The 25,068-nt window shown below is 45.1% G+C and overlaps 1 protein-coding gene across 2 annotated transcripts in view; it reads right to left on the bottom strand.

The window, feature by feature from the left end:
- smarca1 (SNF2 related chromatin remodeling ATPase 1) overlaps positions 1-25,068 on the bottom strand; it is a 107,016-nt gene that overhangs the window by 51,693 nt on the left and 30,255 nt on the right. For both annotated transcript variants that reach the window (XM_070882699.1, XM_070882700.1), the window contains exons 5-12: positions 19,163-19,263; positions 13,118-13,218; positions 12,148-12,327; positions 11,018-11,173; positions 9,083-9,214; positions 2,991-3,059; positions 2,418-2,527; positions 684-910 (exon numbers count right to left, since the gene is read on the bottom strand). In XM_070882699.1, coding sequence (XP_070738800.1) covers positions 684-910; positions 2,418-2,527; positions 2,991-3,059; positions 9,083-9,214; positions 11,018-11,173; positions 12,148-12,327; positions 13,118-13,218; positions 19,163-19,263 — 1,076 coding nt within the window. The remainder of the gene's footprint in view (positions 1-683; positions 911-2,417; positions 2,528-2,990; positions 3,060-9,082; positions 9,215-11,017; positions 11,174-12,147; positions 12,328-13,117; positions 13,219-19,162; positions 19,264-25,068) is intronic.

Raw genomic sequence — 25,068 nt, 5'->3', positions numbered from 1 at the left:
GGGGGGGGGAAAGAGGGAGGGGGGGAAAGTGGGAGGGGGGGAAAGAGGGAGGGGGGTCGGGGAACAGGAGCGGGTGTCGGGTCTTGGGTCGGGGCAGGGGGGAGCGGGTGTCGGGTCGGGCGGGTGGGGGGAGCGGGTCTCGGGTCTGGGGGGGAGCAGGTCTCGGGTCGGGGCGAGGGGGGACCGAGTGTCGGGTCTGGTCGGGGGGAGCAGGAGCTGGCCGTGGGCGGAGCCTCATTCATGCAGCCCCAGTGAGGCCATTCAGCCAGGGCTAGGGGCTGCGTGCTTCGGGCCCCTCCCACACAGTTCGGCGCCTGGAGCTACTGCACTTGCGCGCATGTGCAGAGGTCCCGGCACTGTTTTCAGCGCCGGGACCTGGCTTCGCCCCCCCCACAGCTCGTGCTGGCTGCGCAGAGGGCCAGAGGACCTGTAAGTAGGTGGAGAATAGCGAGGATTTTTTTAGGCGCCGTTTTAGGCGCGAAAAACGGGCGCCCAGCTCGGAGGGGCGCCCGTTTTTTTTCTTGTGGAAACTTGGGCCCTATGTAACAGAGCCAATAGGCCGAGAGACACTACAAATAAAAAGGGGAGAGAGTGGCACATAGTGGTCGTTCTTCTAAAAAAGGAATTGGAAAACCCAATAAAGTAAAAGTGCCTATTAAAACTAGCTGTCTCTGAGCACCTACTTTGTTCTCTTAATTTAGGCAGCAGTTTATCCAGAACTACCATCTTGCCGCAGTTGTAAACCAGATGAGTATCTGTGGTGTAAGGAGGACCAGGCTCAGCACCATCAAAGAGGTACGGGTGGTTACAACACTTCCGCAGCTGCATCAAGATGTTCAACAAACGCATCTTGTCCATTTTTCCAGCAGAGTTTAGAATGTCAATATCCTTCATTAAGATTTTTGTATACCTGAAAAGATTACAAAGTAAATATATAAAATCAATCTTTAAACCATTATGCAGTTTTAAAAGGAAAAAACAAAACTCAATCTTGGGGCACACAGCTGAAAAATGGCCACTCGGGCAAAGCACTAGAGGGCTGGCAGCTCCCTTATAATCATACCTCAGTAAATTCAGAAGAAAAAAAACTATTGTATTAAAATTAGTTAAAAGTGCATCACATATCAATTTAAGACATGTTTTGGAGCCACAGAGTCTGAATTCAGACAACAATGTAATAAACAAATTTAAGACTGATTCCCGGGATGGCGGGACTGACCTATCAAGAAAGACTGGATCAACTGGGCTTGTATTCACTGGAGTTCAGAAGAATGAGAGGGGACCTCATAGAAACGTTTAAAATTCTGACGGGTTTAGACAGGTTAGATGCAGGAAGAATGTTCCCAATGTTGGGGAAGTCCAGAACCAGGGGTCACAGTCTAAGGATAAGGGGTAAGCCATTTAGGACCGAGATGAGGAGAAACTTCTTCACCCAGAGAGTGGTGAACCTGTGGAATTCTCTACCACAGAAAGTTGTTGAGGCCAATTCACTAAATATATTCAAAAAGGAGTTAGATGAAGTCCTTACTACGAGGGGGATCAAGGGGTATGGCGAGAAAGCGAAATGGGGTACTGAAGTTGCATGTTCAGCCATGAACTCATTGAATGGCGGTGCAGGCTAGAAGGGCCGAATGGCCTACTCCTGCACCTATTTTCTATGTTTCTATGTTTCTAAGAACGTGAGACAGAGGCCAGAGAATTGGCTTGTGCAAGACTTATCTTCAGTGGGCTTACCAATCCTATTTTCATCCCATGACAGCTTTTTAACAACTAGCTGACAAACAGACAAGCCTCATTTTTAACATCCTCAAAGGGTGGCACCACTGATGCCCTCAGTACTGCAACGTCGGCCTAGATCACGTCAAGTCCTGCAGCAGGGCCAAATCCTACAACCTTCTGACCCATAGATGACAGTACTACGAGCTGAGCCAGCCTGACACGATGACAAGCTCTGTATTTTAAACTAGATATTCCTTCCCCCACACCCAATTTTCTTCCTTCCATATTGAATCACTAACTATGGTGATTCTGCTGCAATTTCAGCCTCAGTTGCAACACTTAACTAGCCTACCAAGTACACAGCAATAACGCACTTTAATGTGCACTTGTCATTTATTTTTCTGCAGACTGCACCTGAGCTGGATAATGAGCAAACAATGAAGTATTAATGGGGGTTGGAGGGTGAACTTGTGTTAGCTCCCTGTTGAGATATGCTTGCTGGAGGCAAGCTCAAAACGGCAGAACTTGCATTCATAAGTAGGTCCCAGTGAGATGTCATTTCCAGGAGAGCACAGGTTGACTGGTGCCACTTGAGAACATTTTACACATATGACCAGACAGCTAAGTAGTTGGAAGCTACTGAATACTCAAACAGTACCCAGAAAGTTAAGAAGCTTCAAGAGCAGTTGTTTGCTTACCATTCTCTTTGCATTTTACTGAGACCAACATAAATCTTGGTTTCTTTTTTAGGAGGCAAACTTTTTTCTACCTCTGCTTTTATTCGCCGAAGCAAGAATGGTCGGAGCACCTTGAATATGTGAAATGAGAAGTAAGAGTGTTAAGAAGGGGGGAAAAGATGAAAAACAGAATTTGCAGATTATATATTTCATGAGAAGTAGGCCCTTTCCTGTATAGTGGCAAGGATACCACAAATTGTGACAGTAACTGTTCTGAGAATGGAACTGTGCTCCAAGAGAAAACAATCAAAATGCTGTCTTGTGGGTTTTGTTTGTCCAAATCGGAAAACCAAGACGTGTCTTTGAAGCTCCAGAATCATTCTTAAATGCAGTAAAGCAAGTATGGCTATTCAGAGAGCCAGCCTATTGGTCAACACCTCTCCATTCACTAATCTCTAGGTTTCCTCAAGATTAATGCGGAGTTTAAATTTTTTAACCTGAATTTTTGTGAGTCATGCAATAGCTTTGTTTGTCTCAGTCTCATGATACAAAATCCATGTAGCATGCCACAAGCAGAAAGGATGATAAACTTACAGCATGTAAACGTTCAACTAGCTGCTGATCACCAAGGCAGTTGTTCGTGTCAAACCAAGAATCAAAATCCTGTATAGATAGAGCGAAATGTCAGTCTCTTCACAGAAATATGAAAAATGATTCAACTGTAGGCTTTTTGTACCAGAATTAGCTTTTTCTTTGAAATCATTTCATTTATCATAATGGTCACAATGTTTTCTTCTGTTTTCTCATAATTTTTTTTCCTTTACCACCTCCTCTCTTGTCGGGAGCAATTCATGCTGAGAAGCAGTTCCAAGTGGCACTTGGATTCTAGTTCACTGCTGAAGTGACCAATCCTCTTCACCCATGAACCTGAATTAATGAGCAATGATTGTTTTGGTTTAAGTAATGGTTGGGTGCATTTGGGGGGGCAGGGAGGGAGGGCATAACAGTCAAGCCTGGATCTGTGTACAGTTGATAATCACACATGCAGATCTCACGGCAAGTGTTGAAAAAGTGATCAGGAGTAAAATTTTCTGGGCTCATTTTACCTTCCCCTCCCCTACCCTGGAGATCCTAATGCCAGTTTTGTCCCCCGCGATCAGCTAACTCAATGGAAATGCATGATAAAAAATGGAACCTCCAGAACAATGCACACCATGTGCCACTTTTGCCCACTGCACCATCTATCCTACAATTTTGTCAATGAGGTGGGAGAAGAGGGAGGGGGGCTAATTGCAGATAAAACAAGTGGGGGGAGGACAGAGCGAGGGGGCTGATCGAAGCTGGTAGCAGCCTTCAGAACTACTGTGGAGCCAGAAGGTGCACTCATGCTCCTCCTAGTTGCACATCAAACATTTTTTTTTAATGATTTTACTTACCTTTTTGGTGGCGGCCGTTTGGGTCTTTGGTGAGAGCAGGACCTGAAGTGGATAGGGTTCCAGGCCTGAGATTCAGAGAACCCATGGCTAGATCGCGCAGGTATACACAAGAGGCCAAGGGCAAAGTGCAGAATAGACATAGTACACTGAAGGCAGGTGTCAGAGACATGAGCCTGAGCACTCAGGACAGCACCGAGGGGAAGGAAGTGAAGAAGAACAGGAGCACAGGAAGGGTAACAGAGAAAGAACACCTCTGGGAACAAAGACCGAGAGGGAGCACAAGCAGGATTGATGGGAGGATAGAACTAAGAACTATCACAACAGCCGAAAACGGGTTGATTTCCACACCTCCAACCCCACATATAATTGGTTTGCTCCATGGTATCTTATGGATAGTAAGAATGAAAGCTGACTACAATCTTACAGACATACAGATGCACAGACATAAATTTTTAATATACAAGATAGATATTTAGAAAATTCACTTCCTGGTCAGAGATTTTAACGAACTTTATGCATATGGAATAAAACACCGATTATAGTCACATCCTGAGATGACAGGAATTGATCCAAGCAAATCATCACAATAACAGAGGGCAAGGGCATCAGCAGAATGCTTTCACCCAAAGGGTAGAAAGAGTTAATAGGAAGTGATTATTAGGGATGGTTTTCTAGACCAATATGTCGAGGAACCAACTAGAGAGCTGGCCATCCGAGACCGGGTGATGTGTAATGAGTAGGGACCAATTAGCAATCTTGTTGTGCGAGGACCCTTGGGGGAAGAGTGACCATAATATGGTAGAATTCTTTATTAAGATGGAGAGTGACACAGTTAATTCGGAAACTAGGGTCCTGAACTTAAGGAAAGGTAACTTAGACGGTATGAGGCATGAATTGGCTAGAATAGACTGGCAAAGGATACTTAAAGGGTTGACGCTGGATAAGCAATAGCAAACATTTAAAGATCACATGGATGAACTTCAGCAACTGTACATCCCTGTCTGGAGTAAAAATAAAATGGTGAAGGTGGCTCAACAATGGCTAACAAGGGAAATTAAGGATAGTGTTAAAGCCAAGGAAGAGGCATATAATTTGGCTAGAAAAAGCAACAAACCTGAGGATGGGAGAAATTTAGAATTCAACAGAGAAAGACTAAGGGTTTAATTAAGAGGGGGAAAATAGAGCGCGAGAGGAAGCTTGCAGGGAACATAAAAACTGACTGCAAAAGCTTCTATAAATATATGAATAGAAAAAGATTAGTGAAGACAAACGTAGGTCCCTTGCAGTCGGATTCAGGTGAATTTATAATGGGGAACAAAGAAATGGCAGCCCAACTGAACAAATACTTCGGTTCTGTCTTCACGAAGGAAGACACAAATAACCTTCCGAATTTACTAGGGGACAGTGGGTCTAGTGAGAAGGAGGAACTGAAGGATATTAGGCGGGAAATTGATGGGATTGAAGGCCGATAAATCCCTGGGGCCTGATAGTCTGCATCACAGAGTACTTAAGGAAGTGGCCCTAGAAATAGTGGATGATCATTTTCTATGGACTGGAGGGTAGCTAATGTAACACCACTTTTTTTAAAAAGCAGGGAGAGAGAAAACGGGTAATTATAGACCGGTTGGCCTGACATCAGTAGTGGGGAAAATGTTGGAATCAATCATTAAGAATGAAATAGCAGCGCATTTGGAAAGCAGTGACAGGATCGGACCAAGTCAGCATTGATTTATGAAAGGGAAATCATGCTTGACGAATCTTCTGGAATTTTTTTTGAGGATGGACAAGCGAAAACCAGTGGATGTGGTGTCTTTGGACTTTCAAAAGACTTTTGACAAGGTCCTGCACAAGAGATTGGTGTGCAAAATCAAAGCACATGGTATTGGGGGTAATGTACTGACGTGGATAGAGAACTGGTTGGCAGACAGGATAAACGGGTCCTTTTCAGAATGGCAGGCAGTGACTAGTGGAGTGCTGCAGGGCTCAGTGCTGGGACCCCAGCTCTTCACAATATACATTAACGATTTACATGAAGGAATTGAGTGTAATATCTCCAAGTTTACGGATGACACGAAACTGGGTGGTGGTGTGAGCTGTGAAGAGGACGCCAAGAGGCTGCAGGTTGACTTGGACAGGTTAGGTGAGTGGGCAAATGAATGGCAGATGCAGTATAATGCAGATAAATGTGAGGTTATCCATTTTGGGGGCAAAAACACGAAGGCAGATTATCTGAATAGCGGCAGATTAAGAAAAGGGGAGGTGCAACGAGACCTGGGTGTCATGGTTCATCAGTCACTGAAAGTGGGCATGCAGGTACAGCAGGCGGTGAAGAAGGCAAATGGTACGTTGGCCTTCACAGCTAGGGGATTTGAGTATAGGAGCAGGGAGGTCTTACTGCAATTGTACAGGGCCTTAATGAGGCCTCACCTGGAATATTGTGTTCAGTTTTGGTCTCCTAATCTGAGGAAGGATATTCTTGCTATTGAGGGAGTGCAGCAAAGGTTCACCAGACTGATTCCAGGGATGGCTGGACTGTCATATGAGGCGACTGGATCAACTGGGCCTTTATTCACTGGAGTTTAGAAGGATGAGAGAGGATCTCATAGAAATGTATAAGATTCTGACGGGACTGGACAGGTTAGATGCGGGAAGAATATTTCCGATGTTGGGGAAGTCCAGAACCAGGGGACATAGTCTTAGGATAAGGGGTAGGCCATTTAGGACTGAGATGAGGAGAAACTTCTTCACTCAGAGTTGTAACCTATGGAATTCCCTGCTGCAGAGAGTTGTTGATGCCAGTTCATTGGATATATTCAAGAGGGAGTTAGATTAACCCTTACGGCTAAGGGGATCAAGGGTTATGGAGAGAAAGCAGGAAGGGGGTACTGAGGGAATGATTAGCCATGATCTTATTGAAACGTAGAAACATAGAAGCTTACGGCGCAGGAGGCCATTTCGGCCCACCGACAAAGAGCCGCACGGCCCTTGGTCAGCAGCCCTAAAGGTTACATATAAACCTATGAACAATGACGGAAAGGCAAAGAGCACCCAGCCCAACCAGTCCGCCTCACACAACTGCAACACCTCATACTGAAAACATATTATACTGAATTAAAAAAAACAATGCATACCAAAAATTCAATCCCCAGGCTCTGCTGAGTCAGCAGATTCGAGTCAAGGTAGTTAGGCCTCAGTGCCCCTGTGCAGGCCGGGGGGGCAGAAAAGGTACCCACTGCTAGTCCCTAGTGCTGCATTCCAAAAGTGCAATTATGTGGTGGCCGGGCCACCCTAAAGCTGTTTGACCCACCAACACTGTCTCGGGTCACACAACAACAAAAACATTTGTATTTATATAGCGTCTTCAATGCAGTGAAACATCCCAAAGCGCTTCACAGGAGTATTATGAGACGAAAAATTTGACACCGAGCCGCACAAGAAGAAATTAGCGTAGGTGACCAAAAGCTTGGTCAAAGAGGTAGGTTTTAAGGAGCGTCCCAAAGGAGGAGAGAGAAGCAGAGAGGCGGAGAGGTCCAGGGAGGGAGCCCCAGAGCCTGGGGCCCAGGCAACAGAAGGGACGGTCGCCAATGAGTGAGCGATCACAATCAAGGATGTTCAAGATGGCAGAATCAGAGGAGCGCAGACACCCCAGGGGGCCGTGTGGCCAGAGGAGACCACAGAGACAGAGAGGGGCAAGGCCACGGAGGGACCCGAAAACAAGGATGAGAGTCTCGAAATTGCTTAAAGATACTCCCACAGTGCTGTTAGGGAGGGAGTTCCAGGATTTTGACCCAGTTACGGATGTAGGAACAGCGATATATTTCCCATAAGAAATAGGAGCAGGAGTAGGCCATTTGGCCCGTCGAGCCTGCTCCACCATTTAATATGATCATGGCTGATCTGATCATAGACTCAGCTCCACTTCCCCGCCTGCTCCCCATAACCCTTTATTCTGTCTATCTCTGTCTTAGTTTTATTCAATGACCCAGCCTCCACAGCTCTCTGGGGCAGATAATTCCATAGATTTATGAACCTTCTGAGAGAAGAAATTCCTGCTCATCTCAGTTTTAAATGGGCAGCCCCTTATTCTGAGACTATGTGCCCTAGTTTTAGTTTTCCCTATGAGTGGAAATATCCTCTATGCATCTAACTTGACTAGCGTCCTCATTATCTTATATCTTTCGATAAAATCACCTCTCATTCTTGTGAATTCCAATGAATATAGGCCCAAACTACTCAACATATCTTCATAAGTGAACCCCCTCATCTCCGGAATCAACCTAGTGAACCTTCTCTGAACTGCCTCCAATGCAAATACAGGTGCAGCGCCCCGAATCCTGAGCCCTCGGGACAGAGGCCGTTCCGGATTTTGCGTTTTGACGGATTTTGGAACGTCTTTCTGACGTCACGAATCCGGAAATACCCGAGCCCAGGATCGGGTATTTGCGGATTTCGGAATGTCAGAAAGGAGGGGCGGAGAGATTCTCGCCGAGTGCTCGCGTGGGCCCCGCCGAAGAGGACCTGATCGGGCGGGGTCCGCCGCTGTGGAGGAGTTCCTTGTCTGGCCCGAGGTAGATGGGGTCGGGCAGCCAAGGTAAAGGGGAGGGGGACCGGGGCGAAGTCGGGCGGGGTGGGGTCGGGCCGCGTGAAGTCGGGCCGGGGCGGGGTCAGGGCAGGCCGAGGTCGGTCGGGGCGGGGCGAAGTCGGTTCGCCGAGGCGGAGGAGTCGGATATCGGAACATTTTCCGGTTTCCGGTCGACCCCGCCACGGATTGACCCGGTGTCTGGATTCCGGAACTCCGGATTTTGGAGGTCAAACCTGTATATCCTTCCTTAAATACGGAGACCAAAACTGTATGCAGTACTCTAGGTGTGGCCTCACCAATATCCTGTCAGGATGGTGTGTGACTTGGAGGCGGTAGTGTTCCCAGGTGCCTGCTGCCCTTGTCCTTCTAGATGGTAGAGGTCGCAGGTTTGGGAGGTGCTGCAGTGCAGCTTATCCCTCAACCATAATCACTAAATGAGATTATCTGTTGTTGTATAATAAGTTACCAAGGAAGACCGCAGAAACAGGCAGTGTAAAGGGATGTGAAACAATTGGAGGCGGTTTTGAAAAGAGAAAGGATTGAGGGATATGATGAGATGGTGGGGTAGAAGTATGGAAAAGTGGCAGGCTGCTTAGGAGGCCACTGAACAGAAACTTGAATATAACTATCAACATGCAACAGTTTCAATAAAAATGGCCTCAACTTACATCAGCAGAATTGAACACATCAGGCAACAGGAAGTTGAGCAAAGCCCAGAGTTCATGGAGATTATTCTGCAGAGGTGTTCCTGTCAATAGCAAACGGTTTGTCGATTTAAACTCTCGAACTATTTCAGACAGCTGAGAAGAAAAGGAAAAGTTGGCAGAATTGGAAAAAAGCAGCAGTAAAAAAAATGTACTTTAAAAAATTAAATATACAGCTCTGCATTTGTTTACATAAAATTGAAGACATTGTAGCACACAAACATGCTGTTTAGCCCAAACAATCCATGCTGGTGTTTATCTTCCACATGAGCAGTAATCTTAAACCCATGTGCATATCCCTTTATCCCTCTTTCCTTCAACCACTGGCCTATTTTTAAAAGCAGGCTTTGTAATTTATCACGAGCTCTGGGAGTACATTCTGTAGCCTCACAATCCTGTGTGTAAAAATATTTAAATGGCGAATTACCGCCAGTACAGATGAAGCAGGGAGCAGAGGGAAATTGGGCACTTTTGACTGCATAAATGAACAGGACAGTGTTGGGGGCGGCAGAGGGTCAGAAGAGAGTCGGTAACGGGGCAGAAGACGGGCGGTGTCATCAGTGCCGCGCTGAGCACGTCAGCGCGACGTAGAGCAACGTCTCTCCCCTTCACTTAAAGAGGAGGTACGCTGTGAGCCTTAGCGAGGCCTCCATGGCGTCCACTGGGTCATTAGGGAGGCCTTGGTGGCCCGGCACCGAGGGGTACCAAGTTGCCGGTTGATGGGCCGGCCGAACCAGCGGTCGCCATTGTCGGGTCGATGCAGAGTCGGCCGGCAAATAAAACACAATGGTAGCCACTGGGGGCGCCTTCCCTTTTCAAGGGTGGACACGCTGCCCAGCCACTGGTAGCTTCCGACTGTGTGAAGCTATTGAGAGCACCAATCGGCGGCGGCTGTGCTCCTGCGGGGCAATTTCTCCCACGGGGTAGAAAAGGGTTCGGCGCGCGGTTGACAGCGTCGCTTCTGGCTCGGGGGCAATTCTGGATGGGCCGCACCATCCACCTGCCCCTGGTTGGAAAGAGCTTCCCGCCCCATAATGGGCCTTAAAAAAGAGCACTTTCGGCCCAGTTTTGTTTAAAATTGCTTCTGCAAAGCAACTAGATGTAAAGGAACAGTCACTAAGTGAAAACCAGCCAATTTATGTTACAGAATCATTTCTTTCTGAAGTGATACAGTTCAGGTCCCTTACTGGTGAAGCTGCCGAGTTTATACTGAGCAGCAGGATCAGCAGCCGAGCATGCACAAGAATTGCGTGCTAGAGATGTCAATAATCTGGCAGAGACCTTCCAAATGTGTGACCAACAATGTGCAAAAAATGCTTTCCTACTCACTTTTGTCCTCCTTCTTACCGTATTGTAAATATGGTTCATCACATCATCGTATTCTTCTTTCTCGGGAAAATGAAACTGCAGAACATCTACCTTTCTGGTCAAGATTTTTACCTTTGACCTTTGCTGGTACACAGCAGTCAGAGACACTCGGGTAAGCCTCCTCTGGAGGGTTTGGTGCCTTTGACAGAACCGCTGATGGGTTACTGACTTTATAGGCTTGCCTACAATGGTGCTCTTGCCATCAGAGATGACCGTGTAAAATAAATCCACGGGGTGGATCTTGGAGGCGGTAATGGAGCTTAAGGAGGGGAGTAATTTTGGCCTCTCTCTCTCTGTCTACTCTATCAAAACCTTCAATAATTTTAAAGACCTCTATTAGGTCACCCCTCAGCCTTCTCTTCTCAAGAGCAAAGAGATCCAGCCTGTTTTCCTTTCCTGATAGGTATAACCTCGCAGTTCTGGTATCAGATGGTGATTCAAAAACTTCCCCTCACCTTCACATAGCCCTCCATTCAGCTGCTCAGATGAGGGCTACCTTTACATATTAGTACCAGTAGATAACATTCTTACCTTGGATTTTTCATTCTTGATTCTGTGAGCTTCATCAATTACCAAATATCTCCAGTTAAACTTCTTGAAAACAGATTTTTCTTTTATGACCATTTCATACGATGTAACACAGACATCCCACTCTCCAGGCATCATAATATCCCGAATAAAGGCAGCCTGGTTCAAATCAGAGAAACTTTAAATGAAAATACATGGTTATAACTCCTTCATTTTTCTAGGTTAGAAAAGGCACCATTGATTGGTTTGATCCCCTCCATTTTATTATCTCTTCTCCTCAAAGACTCAGTCCTGCTGAGATAAAGTTCCCCAGTACCCTCCAGTCATTCATCCAAGTGGCCACTCTTACAGCAAGTGATTTGACATTCATGACATCCCATGAAAATTTCCACAAATTACTACACAATTTCCTGCTTGACTACCACAATTTTGCATTAAAAGTCACAAGAGACAATGAAAATGTTCTTGTGTGATCCGAGGCAGCAAGCGTTGGCAATCACTGAATTCTGTTCTCACCCACGTACTTTAGAGCAGGGGTCAGGAGTAGGAACCCTGGCTGATCTCCTCCCACCCCCCCACTCCCCCACCTCTACCCATGGGACAATGAGACCAACTGTAGCAGCCCTTTGCCACTCTGACTGGCATCAACTAACTCAATATAAATCAAGAATTGAACCTAGGATCTTCTGGACTGTATAAAGTTTACAGCACAGAATTGTGCCCATCCCAACAATGCAGTACGATCCAGTCTCCTGTCCTTTTCCCATATCCTTTAAAAAAAATTTGCAACTATTTATGCACTTTCCTTTCACCACCACCTCTTCCAGTAACAACCTTCTGCATAAATTAATTGCTCTTAATCTCATCCTTCCTTCTTTTTGATGAAGATTTTCACCACTAGCTCAGCTATGAAGAATGGTTAATTAAGCTCAGCATTGGAAAGTGATCAGCACCCATAAAACCATACTTCGGTATGAGTCAGTGCCTTCAGAAGAGAAAGCGGGGGAATACACATATGGAAACTTTTAACAATCTTTTATTTAAAAGACTCCTACAAATATTAAATGGTGTACAATAGGAAAGTGTATACATCCAAGCATATTTAGAAATATTCTTAAAATAGATTTCCTTACCCGTTGATCTTTGTCTCCAATAAGGCAAACTGCACGGAGTGATGGAACCCAGCGCTTGAACTCTTTTATCCAATTGTGCAATGTAGACTTTGGTACCAAAACCATGTGTGGCCCAGGTATATTCCTGTAGTGTTTTAGGTAGCCCAGCAACGCAATGGTCTGTAGTGTCTTACCAAGACCCTAGATTTGTTTTTAAAACAAGAAATAACATTTTAAAAATATAATTTTTTTTTATCAATGGTAAAATTATTCCGACTTACTGAATTAATTAAGTGGTTTCGGCTTTACATCAATGCAAAATGTGTAGCACCACAGAAGAGTAAGAACTGGTAACGCTTCATATTATAGAGAGAGATCCCATCTCCCAATCAAGTAGTTTCATCCTTTTACGGTTTTGCATTGGATGCATTATAATGCCTTCTGATATGGGGATTTTATTTTTTTTTTTAAATTAGATGAAATCAACTGCAAGCAATTTTAGAATGAAGAAAATACTTTAAGCAAATAATAAATGTTTACAACTGTTTTCGCATGTAATGATTAACAAAAGGAATTGATATAATAGCCTAATTCCTGGTACCTCGTTTCCCCATGGGACACTGTTCAGTCTGTACACAATAAGGAGGACTGAAGGTGCACACTACACCGGTGCATCCTGTTGGTACTGACAGATAATGAAGTGCTCCCAGAATGAGGCAGGAGAAGCAGCGACTCAAGTCGCACTAGAAAAGCTGTATGAGGACAGTGATGTCTCCCAGTTTTAACCACAATTTTGAATCAAATTTTGGGGGGTATTTATCAGGTTTAACGAGACTTATGTGCAACATCAGTCACCCTGTGCACCACCCCGCCCCCCCACCCACACACCCACCCACTCCCCCATCTTAAGATTATCTATTTAACAGGCAGCATTTTAAATCAATGCAAGTTAAATTCATATTAATTCTGTTCCTCAAAGTCCCCTCCTTACCATTTCATCAGCAAGGATACCATTAATGCCATTTTCATAGAGGGAGATCATCCAGTTCAACCCTCGTATTTGATAGTCTCGAAGTGTTCCCGATTTCACATCTAGAAGTCAAAACAATAATTGAAAAAAAAAATCTATTTAATTTTAATCCCATATTTACAAACTAACAAATTCAATCCAACTTCTGGTATCCAGAAGGCAATTGTTCAACAGTCACTTAATAAACCTATCAAAGTCTATAAAATTATGAGCGAATCCAGTTTATAATACACCCTAGCCTCTGTCCTCAAAAGATTGTAACAGCACATTATTTGGACCACAGAGCCTAAGAATTTCATTACTTTCACTTGCTACAAAAGAATTGCTGGAAAATTAAATACCTTCTGGCTATAAATTTAGTGAAAAAGTCAGTGCAAGTACACAATGGAATTTCAAAAGAACTACTGGCATGAGGAATCCCTCTCTTTTTTTCAGATGATCCCATTTTGACCCATCACATTTATTCATAAAATGGCATCAGCAACAAGAGTCTCCCATAAATTGAAAGTCATTACACCAGGTAACGCAGTCAAGCGAGAAGGCAACTTGATTGCAATAATGGTAAGAATGAGTTCTGACGAAGGGTCATCGACCCAAAATATAAACTCTGCTTCTCTCCAGTTGCTGCCTGTCCGAGATTTCCAGCATTTTGTGTTTTTATTTCAGATTCCAGCATCCGCAGTATTTTGCTTTGCTATGGTAAGAATGAGCCAAAATTGAGCGAATCCAGCGCTTCTTCAGAGTTGTATATGTACTCTTAGGGGCCAAAATTGGCCCTTTCTGCAAGGCCAGTGGCTGTCTGAAAGCGGTGGCCATGGGTCAGTGTGGACTGGCCGCTGAGTTGCCGCGGAGGGGCCACCATTTTTGACATTGCCCTCCTTCACTTTTGGAGCAGTGCAGGGGACTGACTGTTCAGCCCGTTTTCCCACCGGGTCATGCACGCGCCGACCCATTACCGACTGGCACTGACCCTCTTTCCGAAATTGCCCTGCAGGAAATTGCCCCTTTTGGAAATTGCCCCATGAGTGATCACAGTATGGTTGAATTTGTAATACAGATTGAGGGTGAGGAAGTAGTGTCTCAAACGAGCGTACTATGCTTAAACAAAGGGGACTACAGTGGGATGAGGGCAGAGTTGGCTAAAGTAGACTGGGAACACAGACTAAACGGTGGCACAATTGAGGAACAGTGGAGGACTTTTAAGGAGCGCTTTCATAGTGCTCAACAAAAATATATTCCAGTGAAAAAGGGCGGTAAGAGAAGGGATAACCAGCCGTGGATAACCAGGGAAATAAAGGAGAGTATCAAATTAAAAACCAATGCGTATAAGGTGGCCAAGGTTAGTGGAAACGAGAAGATTGGGAAAATTTTAAACGACAGCAAAGAATAGCAAAGAATGACTAAGAAAGCAATAAAGAAAGGAAAGATTACGAAAGTAAACATGCGCAAAACATAAAAAGATAGTCAAAGCTTTTACCGATATATAAAACGGAAAAGAGTGACCAAAGTAAATGTTGGTCCCTTAGAAGATGAGAAGGGGGATTTAATAATGGGAAATGTGGAAATGGCTGAGACCTTAAACAATTATTTTGCTTCAGTCTTCACAGTGGAAGACACAAAAACCATGCCAAAAATTGCTGGTCACGGGAATGTGGGAAGGGAGGACCTAGATATAATCACTATCACTAGGGGGGTAGTGCTGGACAGGCTAATGGGACTCAAGGTAGACAAGTCCCCTGGTCCTGATGAAATGCATCCCAGGGTATTAAAAGAGATGGCGGAAGTTATAGCAGATGCATTCGTTATAATCTACCAAAATTCTCTGGACTCTGGGGAGGTAGCAGCGGATTGGAAAGCAGCTAATGTAACACCTCTGTTTAAAAAAGGGGGCAGACAAAAGGAAGGTTAGTTTAACATCTGTCGTGGGGAAAATGCTTGAAGCTATCATTAAGGAAGAAATAGCGGGACATCTAGATAGGAATAGTGCAATCAAGCAGACGCAACATGCATTCATGAAGGGGAAATCATGTTTAACTAATTTACTGGAATTCTTTGAGGATATATCGAGCATGGTGAATAGAGGTGTATCCGATGGATGTGGTGTATTTAGATTTCCAAAAGGCATTCGATAAGGTGCCACACAAAAGGTTACTGCAGAAAATAAAGGTACGCAGAGTCAGAGGAAATGTATTAGCATGGATCGAGAATTGGCTGACTAACAGAAAGCAGAGAGTCGGGATAAATGGGTCCTTTTCGGGTTGGCAATCGGTGGTTAGTGGTGTGCCACAGGGATCGGTGCTGGGACCACAACTGTATACATCGATGACCTGGAAGAGGGGACAGAGTGTAGTGTAACAAAATTTGCAGATGACACAAAGATTAGTGGGAAAGCGGGTTGTGTCGAGGACAGAGAGGCGCTGCAAAGAGATTTAGATAGGTTAAGGGAATGAGCTAAGGTTTGGCAGATGGAATACAATGTCGGAAAATGTGAGATCATCCACCTTGGAAAAAAAACAGTAAAAGGGAATATTATTTGAATGGGGAGAAGTTACAACATGCTGCGGTGCAGAAGGACCTGGGGGTCCTTGTGCATGAATCCCAAAAAGTTAGTTTGCAGGTGCAGCAGGTAATCAGGAAGGCGAATGGAATGTTGGCCTTCATTGCGAGAGGGATGGAGTACAAAAGCAGGGAGGTCCTGCTGCAACTGTACAGGGTATTGGTGAGGCTGCACCTGGAGTACTGCGTGCAGTTTTGGTCACCTTACTTAAGGAAGGATATACTAGCTTTGGAGGGGGTACAGAGACGATTCACTAGGCTGATACCGGAGATGAGGGAGTTACCTTATGATGTTACCCTATCTTTTTTTTTTTATTCTGACGAGAATTGTTCAGTTTTCTAGATTGTATCTGTCCTTTTGCTAGTTCTGAGCTCGAGGCGGAGATAAAGGGACCTCATATATCTAAGCACAAGTTTGGATATATGAGGTCTAATTTTACGTTAGTCAGGCGCTGTTAAATTAAAACACTATTGAATACTGCAGCACTGCTGTGTGGGGCCATTGAATAACAAAATTGAAGAACACAAGTTCTTTTATACTGTGTCAGTGATTCATTTAGTTTTTTCACGCTGAAGAAAGAGGTCTGTGGAGGCTCAATCGTTAAGTATATTCAAGATAGAGAACGATAGATTTTTGAATATTAAGGGAATCAAGGGACATAGGGATCGGGCGGGGAAATGGAGTTGAGGTTGAAGATCAGCCATGATCAGATTGAATGGCGGAGCAGGCTCAAGGGGCCGTATGGCCTACTCCTGCTCCCATTTCTTATGTTCTTATTGAACTGCATGTGTGTGTGTGTATGTACACAGGGGGTGAAGGTGGGATCAGATTTGACTGATGCCCCCTGCAGTTGAATAAGAAGGGATTTGAGGGGAAATTTCTTCACCCAGAGGGTAGTGCAGGTCTGGAACTTCCTTTCTGAAAGAGTGGTAGAGGCAGGAACCACATTTAACAAGTACTTGGATGTGCATTTGAAGTGCCGTAATCTACAGGGCTATGGACCTAGTGCTGGAAAGTGGGATTAGCCTCGATAGCTTTTTGTTGGCCGGCACGGACACGATGGGCCAAAATGGCCTCCTTCCGTGCTGTAAATGTCTATGATTCTATGATTCTATGATAGATTGAGTAGACTGGGTCTTTACTCATTGGAGTTCAGAAGGATGAGGGGTGATCTTATAGAAACATTTAAAATAATGAAAGGGATAGACAAGATAGAGGCAGAGAGGTTGTTTCCACTGGTCGGGGAGACTAGAACTAGGGGGCACAGCCTCAAAATACGGGGGAGCCAATTTAAAACCAAGTTGAGAAGGAATTTCTTCTCCCAGAGGGTTGTGAATCTGTGGAATTCTCTGCCCAAGGAAACAGTTGAGGCTAGCTCATTGAATGTATTCAAATCACAGGCAGATAGATTTTTAACCAATAAGGGAATTAAGGGTTATGGGGAGCGGGTGGGTAAGTGGAGCTGAGTCTACGGCCAGATCAGCCATGATCTTGTTGAATGGCGGAGCAGGCTCGAGGGTCTCGATGGCCTACTCCTGTTCCAAATTCTTATGTTCTTATGAGAGCAATTCGCCGCCAGTCGGTGCCACTGGCAGTTTTTGCTCTCGGTGCCCTTTCTGTGGCTTGGCGGTGCGGCTGCCCTTAAAGGGGAGATGGCGGTGCTGGCGACTCCATGTTACTTTTTTTTTTGTCGGCCGACTGCCAGGTCGGGCCGACAATTATGCCCGCGGGTTCGGCCAGGCCACCAACAGACATGTCTGCTCCAATCTTGCTCCAGATTTTAAAGCATGCATTTCAGTCTTTCTCCTGAATTTACAGCATGTCTTTTCCAGTCTTGCTCCTAATGTTTTAGCATGCCTTTGCCAGTCCTGCTCCTGATTTTTAAGCATGCCTTTGACAGTCTTGCTCCTGATTTAGGGGCCGAAATTGCCCTTTTCTATAAGGCCCACGGGTCGGTGCGGAGAGGGCAGCCATTTTTGATATTGCTCTCTTTTTTTGGAGTGGTGTGGGGGACCGCTCTGCCCATTTTCCCGCTGCGACATGCACGCATCGACCCCTTCCCAAAATTGCCCCACGGGCGCGGCGCTGCCGACAGTCGGTGCCCGACAGCTTTTTCTGTCGGTACCCTTTCTGCTGTTGCTGGGCGGTGCGGCCGCCCTTAAAGGGGAGATGGCGCTGCCGGCGACTCCATGTTACTTTTTTTTTTGTTGGCCAACACCCCTCTTGTGTGCCAGGCCGCTGGCCCTGCCAAAACCCTCCCTGACGGCCCAGTGTTTGCCACTGAAGTGGCTGTAGAGTTCGCAACGGCCTTCCCCTTTAACTGAAGGGGAGGGACATTGTGACGTGCCAGCACGATGTCATCAGCGCGGCGCTGATGACTTGGAGCTTCGGCCACTCTAACCTGCCCCCACTTCAACCCTCTCCCCACACCAACACCGCTCCGGCTGGAAACATCACCCAAAAAGCTGAATTTCAACAGCGGTAGGTGCAACTCGTTTCGGGCGGAGGGCATTATCAGCCCCTCAATCTCTAGTCAGGGACTTCATTACACGATATATAAAACTTGTTACGATTCCATCAATCTATCAAACCATTATCGTTATTGTTGCCATAGGTTCTAATTTCATCATTACTGATGCATTTTTTAAATAAAGGGGTAAAGCTTTCAAATTAAAATATTAAAAAAGTAGAATTCCCCAGTCCAAAGTTCTTGTTTCTTTTTAATAGGCCAGCAGGGTGCAAATTAAGCCTAGGAATTAACAGCCCCAGGCCTCAATGATTGTGTTTGACATGCCTTTCATCTGCCTAAAATTGGATCCCATTTGAAATCCAACCCCCTCCGCTCCAGTTTCTTTCTCAGCATCTAAATCAGGGAAGTACTGTGTGACTGAGTGGGGGGGCGGATTGAAAAAAAAACAGAATACTTAACTTAAATTTGTTCATGACAGAGATTTTGCACACCCAAGTTTTAGTATGTTCACTTTTTTTTTGAAAAAACACGTGTGAATATGTACATAAAATTAATTTCTGCTCAACTAGGTCCTTACTTACACAAGGTCAGACTAGGTTACGCTGATGCTCTTCATTGTGTGCTCAAATCTTTTTCAAGTATGAATGTAAATGCGATTAATTAATAGCAAAAAGAGACATGAAGAATGTTGTTTAGAATCTGTCTAATGTCTCCATTCATGGCAGTGCTATTGAATAACTATGACTATTATAAGTGCAGTAGCACCACTTACAGGCACCAAAAGGCTTTGCAACTGTTGAATAAAGTGCATACATTTCAACTAATTTTAAATGTATGGAATTTAATTCATGCCATAGAAATATACAAAAGGGACTCAATTTACAATGAAGAAGAACCCACAAACCTGACAGGATGCCATTTGTGAAAACCTGACCTCTACCACTAATAATCCCACACATGAAATCATGGTCGTACTTACAGGATGGTGACTCTTCGAATCGAACACAAACATTTGAAGCCTTTTTGCTCTCAGAAAGCAGTTCTTCATCCTCCTCCTGTTCAGTACGTCGATGACGGTTACTTGATAGACAAAATCATAATCAGTATAGAAAAATTATGATTTTTAAAAATGCAATTAAATTTATGTTACACCAGTACATTCATATGTTTAAATTTAGCATTGCAATAATGATATGGGGCATAACCTGACAAGCCTCCTTTTTCTGCGGGGGGGGGGGGGGGGGGGAAAAGAGTGCCTAACACACGCAGAAACCCATTAGTACACTTCCAAACCAAACTACTGAGAAACCTACATAAGCAGAGTTTTGTTTTCCTAAGTGCAGTGATGAAGTTTGATTTCGAAACTGAAATTCTTTACTGAAAGACTGTAAACATATTCATATCTTGCATACATGTTCAAATCCCAGCCGCATCAATGTGCCAATTGTAGGAATCAACTGGTGCAGATTTTTCTTTTTTTACACTTTACTTAGGCTTCCCCAGCAGACCAGTTGGCCAAGTGCAAATGAGTCACAGGTTCTATCTGTATTTCCAAGAATCCATTCCATATTTTGATCTGTGTCGGATGAAGAACAAACTTCCTGATATTCAGCCCTGGATTTGTTTTTCACCAATATGAATCTATTCCTTTTGTCCTTTGGATATGGTTTACTTGAAGTTGTGCTCCTGAGGTTGTTCATTAAGTTGTTGCACATAGTACATTGCTGATGCAGTAGTATTTCAGTTTTTATTGTTTCATTCACCACCCCCTACATCCTGAAATAATTCACATTCTTTGGAATGCAGTGATTGTTCTTATGTAAGCATATGCAGCAACCATTCTGCACCAATGTCCCAAGTAGGTCTAGTAAAAGCTAAATTAAGAAGGGGAGTTCGTTTGCGATTCAGGTGCACTTTAAAAATCCCATAGCAATATTCAAAAATGAGCAGAGTTCTTCCAGTAACCTGGCCAATATTCTTTCCTAAATCAGCACCATTGAAAAACAGATTAACTAGTCAGTTATGCATCTTTTGTGGGACCTTGTGCGCAACACAATTGTTGCATTTGCCTACAGTCACTGTACTCAAAGTAATCCATTGTATGTGAAACAATGAGACATTGGAGAGGTGTGATGTGGTACAGATTGAACCTCTCTAGTCTGGCACCCTCGGGACCTGACCGGCGCCGGACCTGAGAATTTTCCGGACCACGGGAGGTCATGCCGACCCTATCGTTGTCAGCAGTACCCTAGAGACAAACTGACAAGTGGCTAACTTTGTAAAACTGTAGAGAGACCTTGTTGAATATCTGGTTTGTAGAATATGCTATTATAACAATGTTATCTTTTTTTTTAAATGTTGTTAAAGAATATGGAGAGTAAGACGACAGGGAAAGGCCGATTACTGTCTCTACACAGCTCCCTATACACGATAAAGCCGTCACGCCTGAAAATGGGGTCGGGATCAGGGGTGGCAGGTTCCCACCCAGTCGGTCGTTGTCAGCAGCGTTGTCAGCAGTACCCGGTTTAAATAAACACTAAGATCCCCTCACCTGACAACTGGTCGTTCCGTCCTTATGGGAACCCGTGGATCCTCCTGATCCCGACCCCATTTTCAGGCGTGACGGCTGTGAAGCGGTTCCCGTTGACATTGGGAAATTATTTACCAATTTCATGTATAAAAAGGATTTCCATCCGGCCTCCAAATCCAACACCAAAAAGGTGAGCGGCAGCTCGGGGCGGGTGTTGTTGGGAGGGGGCAGCAATGTCACTGGGCCCCGAGGGTCGCCCGCCCGCTAACCGATGTTTGTGCCCCAGATCTGTGGCAGTTTTCAGCCTGTTTTGCTTTGGTTGATGTGTTCGCCGTTTGGAGGAATCGACTTTCGTGGGCACCCATGTGCTTTATCATGTATAGGGATCTTGTAAATACAGCAATCTCCATACTCTTAAAAATTACTCAACTTGATGAGCACAGGACACAACTTGGGTCGTGACCCCCCCCCCCCTCCGCCACCGGTAATGATGCCGCACCAGGGAGGTTGCCGGACCAGAGAGTCCCGGACTAGAGAGGTTCAATCTGTACTATATATTACAAGTTTATTTTCTTTCTTTTGAAAGCAATTCTTTTTCTTTCTTCAGCTACTTGCTTCCTCTTCCTGTGGATTACCTTTTTATTGACCTGTAGTTCTGATTTTTCTTTTGCCTACACTCATTTGGTGGTTTCTCCTGTGTTTGAAAATGTATGTCTATTTTATGAGTCAGTTCTTCTCTCTTCTCTTATGGATGTTACAGTACTTACTAGGAATCTTGGCACTTGCTTAGTTCTTTTTGTGTCTGTAAGAGATCACTTTCCTCTCCCCACCCACTCTGTTTTGGACATTATTTTTGATGAGTTTTAACTCACTATGGGGTCGAAATTCGGTCCCGCCACTTTTGAGGTGGTGTCACTGGCCGAGTACTGATTTTAACGCCAGGCGGTAGATGCCGCCTCAAACTACAAAATTCAGTTTTGCCGGCCAAAGAGGAGAGGGCAGTGCTAAAAGTGACGTTGCACACTCATCCTCAGGCGCCAACAGAGCAGCATCTCGGGATGCCTACCGAATTTCTGAAAATTAGGCTGCCAAGTTTCCGACACTGTCCTTCACCCGCACTTCCCCACTGATCCTATTAATACCTAAATGCAAAAAAAAATAAACATGAACACCTTACCTTGATCTCTGGACGATATCATCCCGGGATCCCCGATGTCCCACCAGCTTTCCCAGGCTGTACGGGCGCCTGCCGGTAAGGACACCGTACTCACCTAATTTCAGAGCTGTGGCAGCAAGAGGCGTTGCACGTTCGATTACGTCACCATGTGGGTGGCGGCCGAGCACGCAGTGCTATGTCTTGGCGCTGCCCCACCACCCAATTAAACTTCCAATCAGCCCAGGAACTCGGTCGCTGCCGAAGGTAAGGACTTAGCCGCCTGTTAACCTCCCCTCTCCAGTGGCAACGGGTGCCGTTACAAAACGAATTTTGACCCCTATGTATCTAGTGCATTCAAATTTATCTTGTTCATTGTTTCCAAAATGTTTTTGGCATTAGGTCCTGTAATTTTCTCTCTGTAGGCTGCTGAATTTTTGGTTTCTTGAAGACTTTATTTCTTATGAATATATGTGGCAAGAAAAATAATTATTCTAATATAATAGGAGCAACTGAAGTGCAAAGGCAAATGTTTACATCCCAACCACATAAAGCATTCCTATTCCAAACTGATGATTATATTCGAACGAGGCAGAGAGAAAAAACATCCCACTCTAAAATTTCACAGCTTAATGAGTAAGGAAAATATAATAAGGAAACTCTTGATAGCAGGTTGATTTATCTCATTAGAGAAAGTCCTTTTAACAGACATGTTCCCCTTCCCCAACCTTCTCCCCTCCCCTTGTGATGCATCCACTTTTATTCGTGCTGGTGAATTCACTTTCCAATGCAGCAGCTGTTTTCTTACTATCCTCTTTTGAAGCCACCGATTTCTTGCTGAGATACAGTTCCACAGGCAGCCTCCAGTACCTTATCCAAGTGTACTATCTTCATGCAAGCCTAATCAGTGATTGTCAGCAAGAAGTATCACAGCTTAACCACAGGATATTGATGAGGAAGGGGAACCCTGGCTGCGTTTCCCTTCCCTCCAGTCGATTGATGGAGCTGTCATTGCAGTTTTGGTTTCTGTGCCTCCTGTACTCAGATATTCAATCTTAAGATTTTGTTTGTGCTATTGCAAGGGAGGGCGAACTCCACCTTCGTTAACAACTATGCACGCTGGCGTAACATTACCCAGGCAAACTATCTGAAAGAAAAATAAGCTAAGATCACTTCGCTTTTCTCTCCCTGGCATAGATTTAGAAGTCTGTTTCAAGAGAACTGTAACAGCAGAATGAGTAAAGTCAGGATCAGAAATTTAAGAAGTTCCTTTCAAGCCTACCAACTTTCTTGCAATCAGCAGAAGGAAACTAAGATCTTGCCACCATCACCATCCCCACCCACCGCCCCCCCCCGACCTCAGATTCGTCTTCTCATGCCTTCATGCAATGTGCCAAAATATTCCAGCTTGTCTTGTTGAAGGGTGACAGAAAAATGAAGAGAGCTCTACGGGAGCCAGCCTAACTCAGTATTCATATGACTTGTCAAAGTCCTCTATTCACAAGATAGATATGAACAAGGAAGACCATTAGGCTCATCAGCTCATCCATCCAGAAATAATGTATAGTCCTAGCATATTCCAGAGCTTTTGCCTACACTATTCTATCCAAAACTTCACTCCACATGTTGACCATCCTGTGTGGAGAACTTCTTGATATTCATCCTGAAGCTATTTATTTAAACCCGTGTCCCCTTGACCTACTGCAATGATTTAACTTACTATCTGATTTACTATCATGATATCCCTTCTCCGTCAACTATTCCACCAGGGGAGATCTGCTGGTGATTGATAAAATGCAGGGGATCCAGTAACTAGATAGCGGATGTTTAAATGTAAGCTTTTAAATTAGATATCTCCTAACCCACTGCCACAGCTTCGCCTCATCAGAAAAAGAGCAAAGCAGGGAGTGGTTTCAGTGGCCTGGCCACATATAGAAACTCAAATGAGGTCTACTCCTAGCTTTCAGTTGTTGGCTATCTAGTTTTCAACATCTGAATATGTAGCTTAGATATCAGCTAGAACAGACGTCCATCATCCTGCTTTCAGTTGCAGAATTAAATTACTTACTATATACCAACATACAAGATAAGTCATGCACAAGAGCATCAGAACTCCCCATCCGCCAATAATTCCACCTGAAAGTTTCCATGGCTGGAATTTTTCCATCAAAAAATGGGTGGGTTTGAAGCGGGGGGACAGTTAAATTGTTAAAAATGTAAATCCCGACCTTAACCCACCCACGTCCGGTTTTGCTGGAGGCGGGACAGGCAACCAACCCGCTGTCAGGGGGAGTTACTTCAATTTAAATATTGTAATGAGACTGGAAGCCTCTCTATTACCCTCCATTTTGAATTTATGGACGGGTTTCACACAAGGACGCGACTGCTGCCAACGAACCGGAAGTAGTTGCACATGCGCAGTCTGTGTTATTTTGGCTGTTTGTTTCGGGACACACTGGGTCCGAGGGAAAATGCCAAGAACACGGAGTAGGCCTGGGGAAAAATGTCGGGAAGACGAAACAGGCCTGGGGGTCACACTGGCTCTATGGAAAAAAAGCAGAAACGAACATCAGATTAATGCGCAGAACACTTCTGTGCAGCTTCCGGTCATTGGCATCAGCTTCTGGTTCATTGTCAGCAGTCACTCCGCTCACACAACTCGTGAAACCCAGCAGATGAACCGAGGCGGGGACTGCTGCTTCCAAGAGGTAAGTGACTTTATACCCACCTCTTAGATGCAGGCTCGTGACCATCACCGCCCCTGTTCCCCACCCCCAGGCCTCCCCTCCCAACGATGATGATTTGGCCGGCCCCGATCCTCCGGCAACACCCTCGCTGATCCTCTGGTCCTTCCACCCACCCCGATCCTGGGCCGAACCCCACCCCGATCACGCAACCCCTCGATCCTCCCTCTCCTCCCGATTTCCGACTCGATCTCTCCCCTCCCGATTGCCGAGGCCCGCCAATCTTCTCTCTCCCCTCCAGATTGCTGACCCTCCTCCCGTCGGTCTGACCACTCACAACTGAGGCCTACCCACCCGCAGCGAGGCAGCCTCTCAAGCTGGCTGGTTGCGGGCGGGAAACCATGGCCTCGCATTCAAATTAGGCCCTGCCGGTAAAATCGCCAGGGCCTGCGGGAAACCCGGCCTCCCGCCCGCATCAGAACTCCCCATCCCCCCACCCGCCCAGAACAAAATTCCGG

This window comes from Pristiophorus japonicus, chromosome 6 (assembly GCF_044704955.1).
Source record: "Pristiophorus japonicus isolate sPriJap1 chromosome 6, sPriJap1.hap1, whole genome shotgun sequence".
Lineage (NCBI taxonomy): Eukaryota > Metazoa > Chordata > Chondrichthyes > Pristiophoridae > Pristiophorus > Pristiophorus japonicus.
Note: the sequence above shows the minus strand (reverse complement) of the source record. Positions and strands in the feature narration are given on the sequence as shown.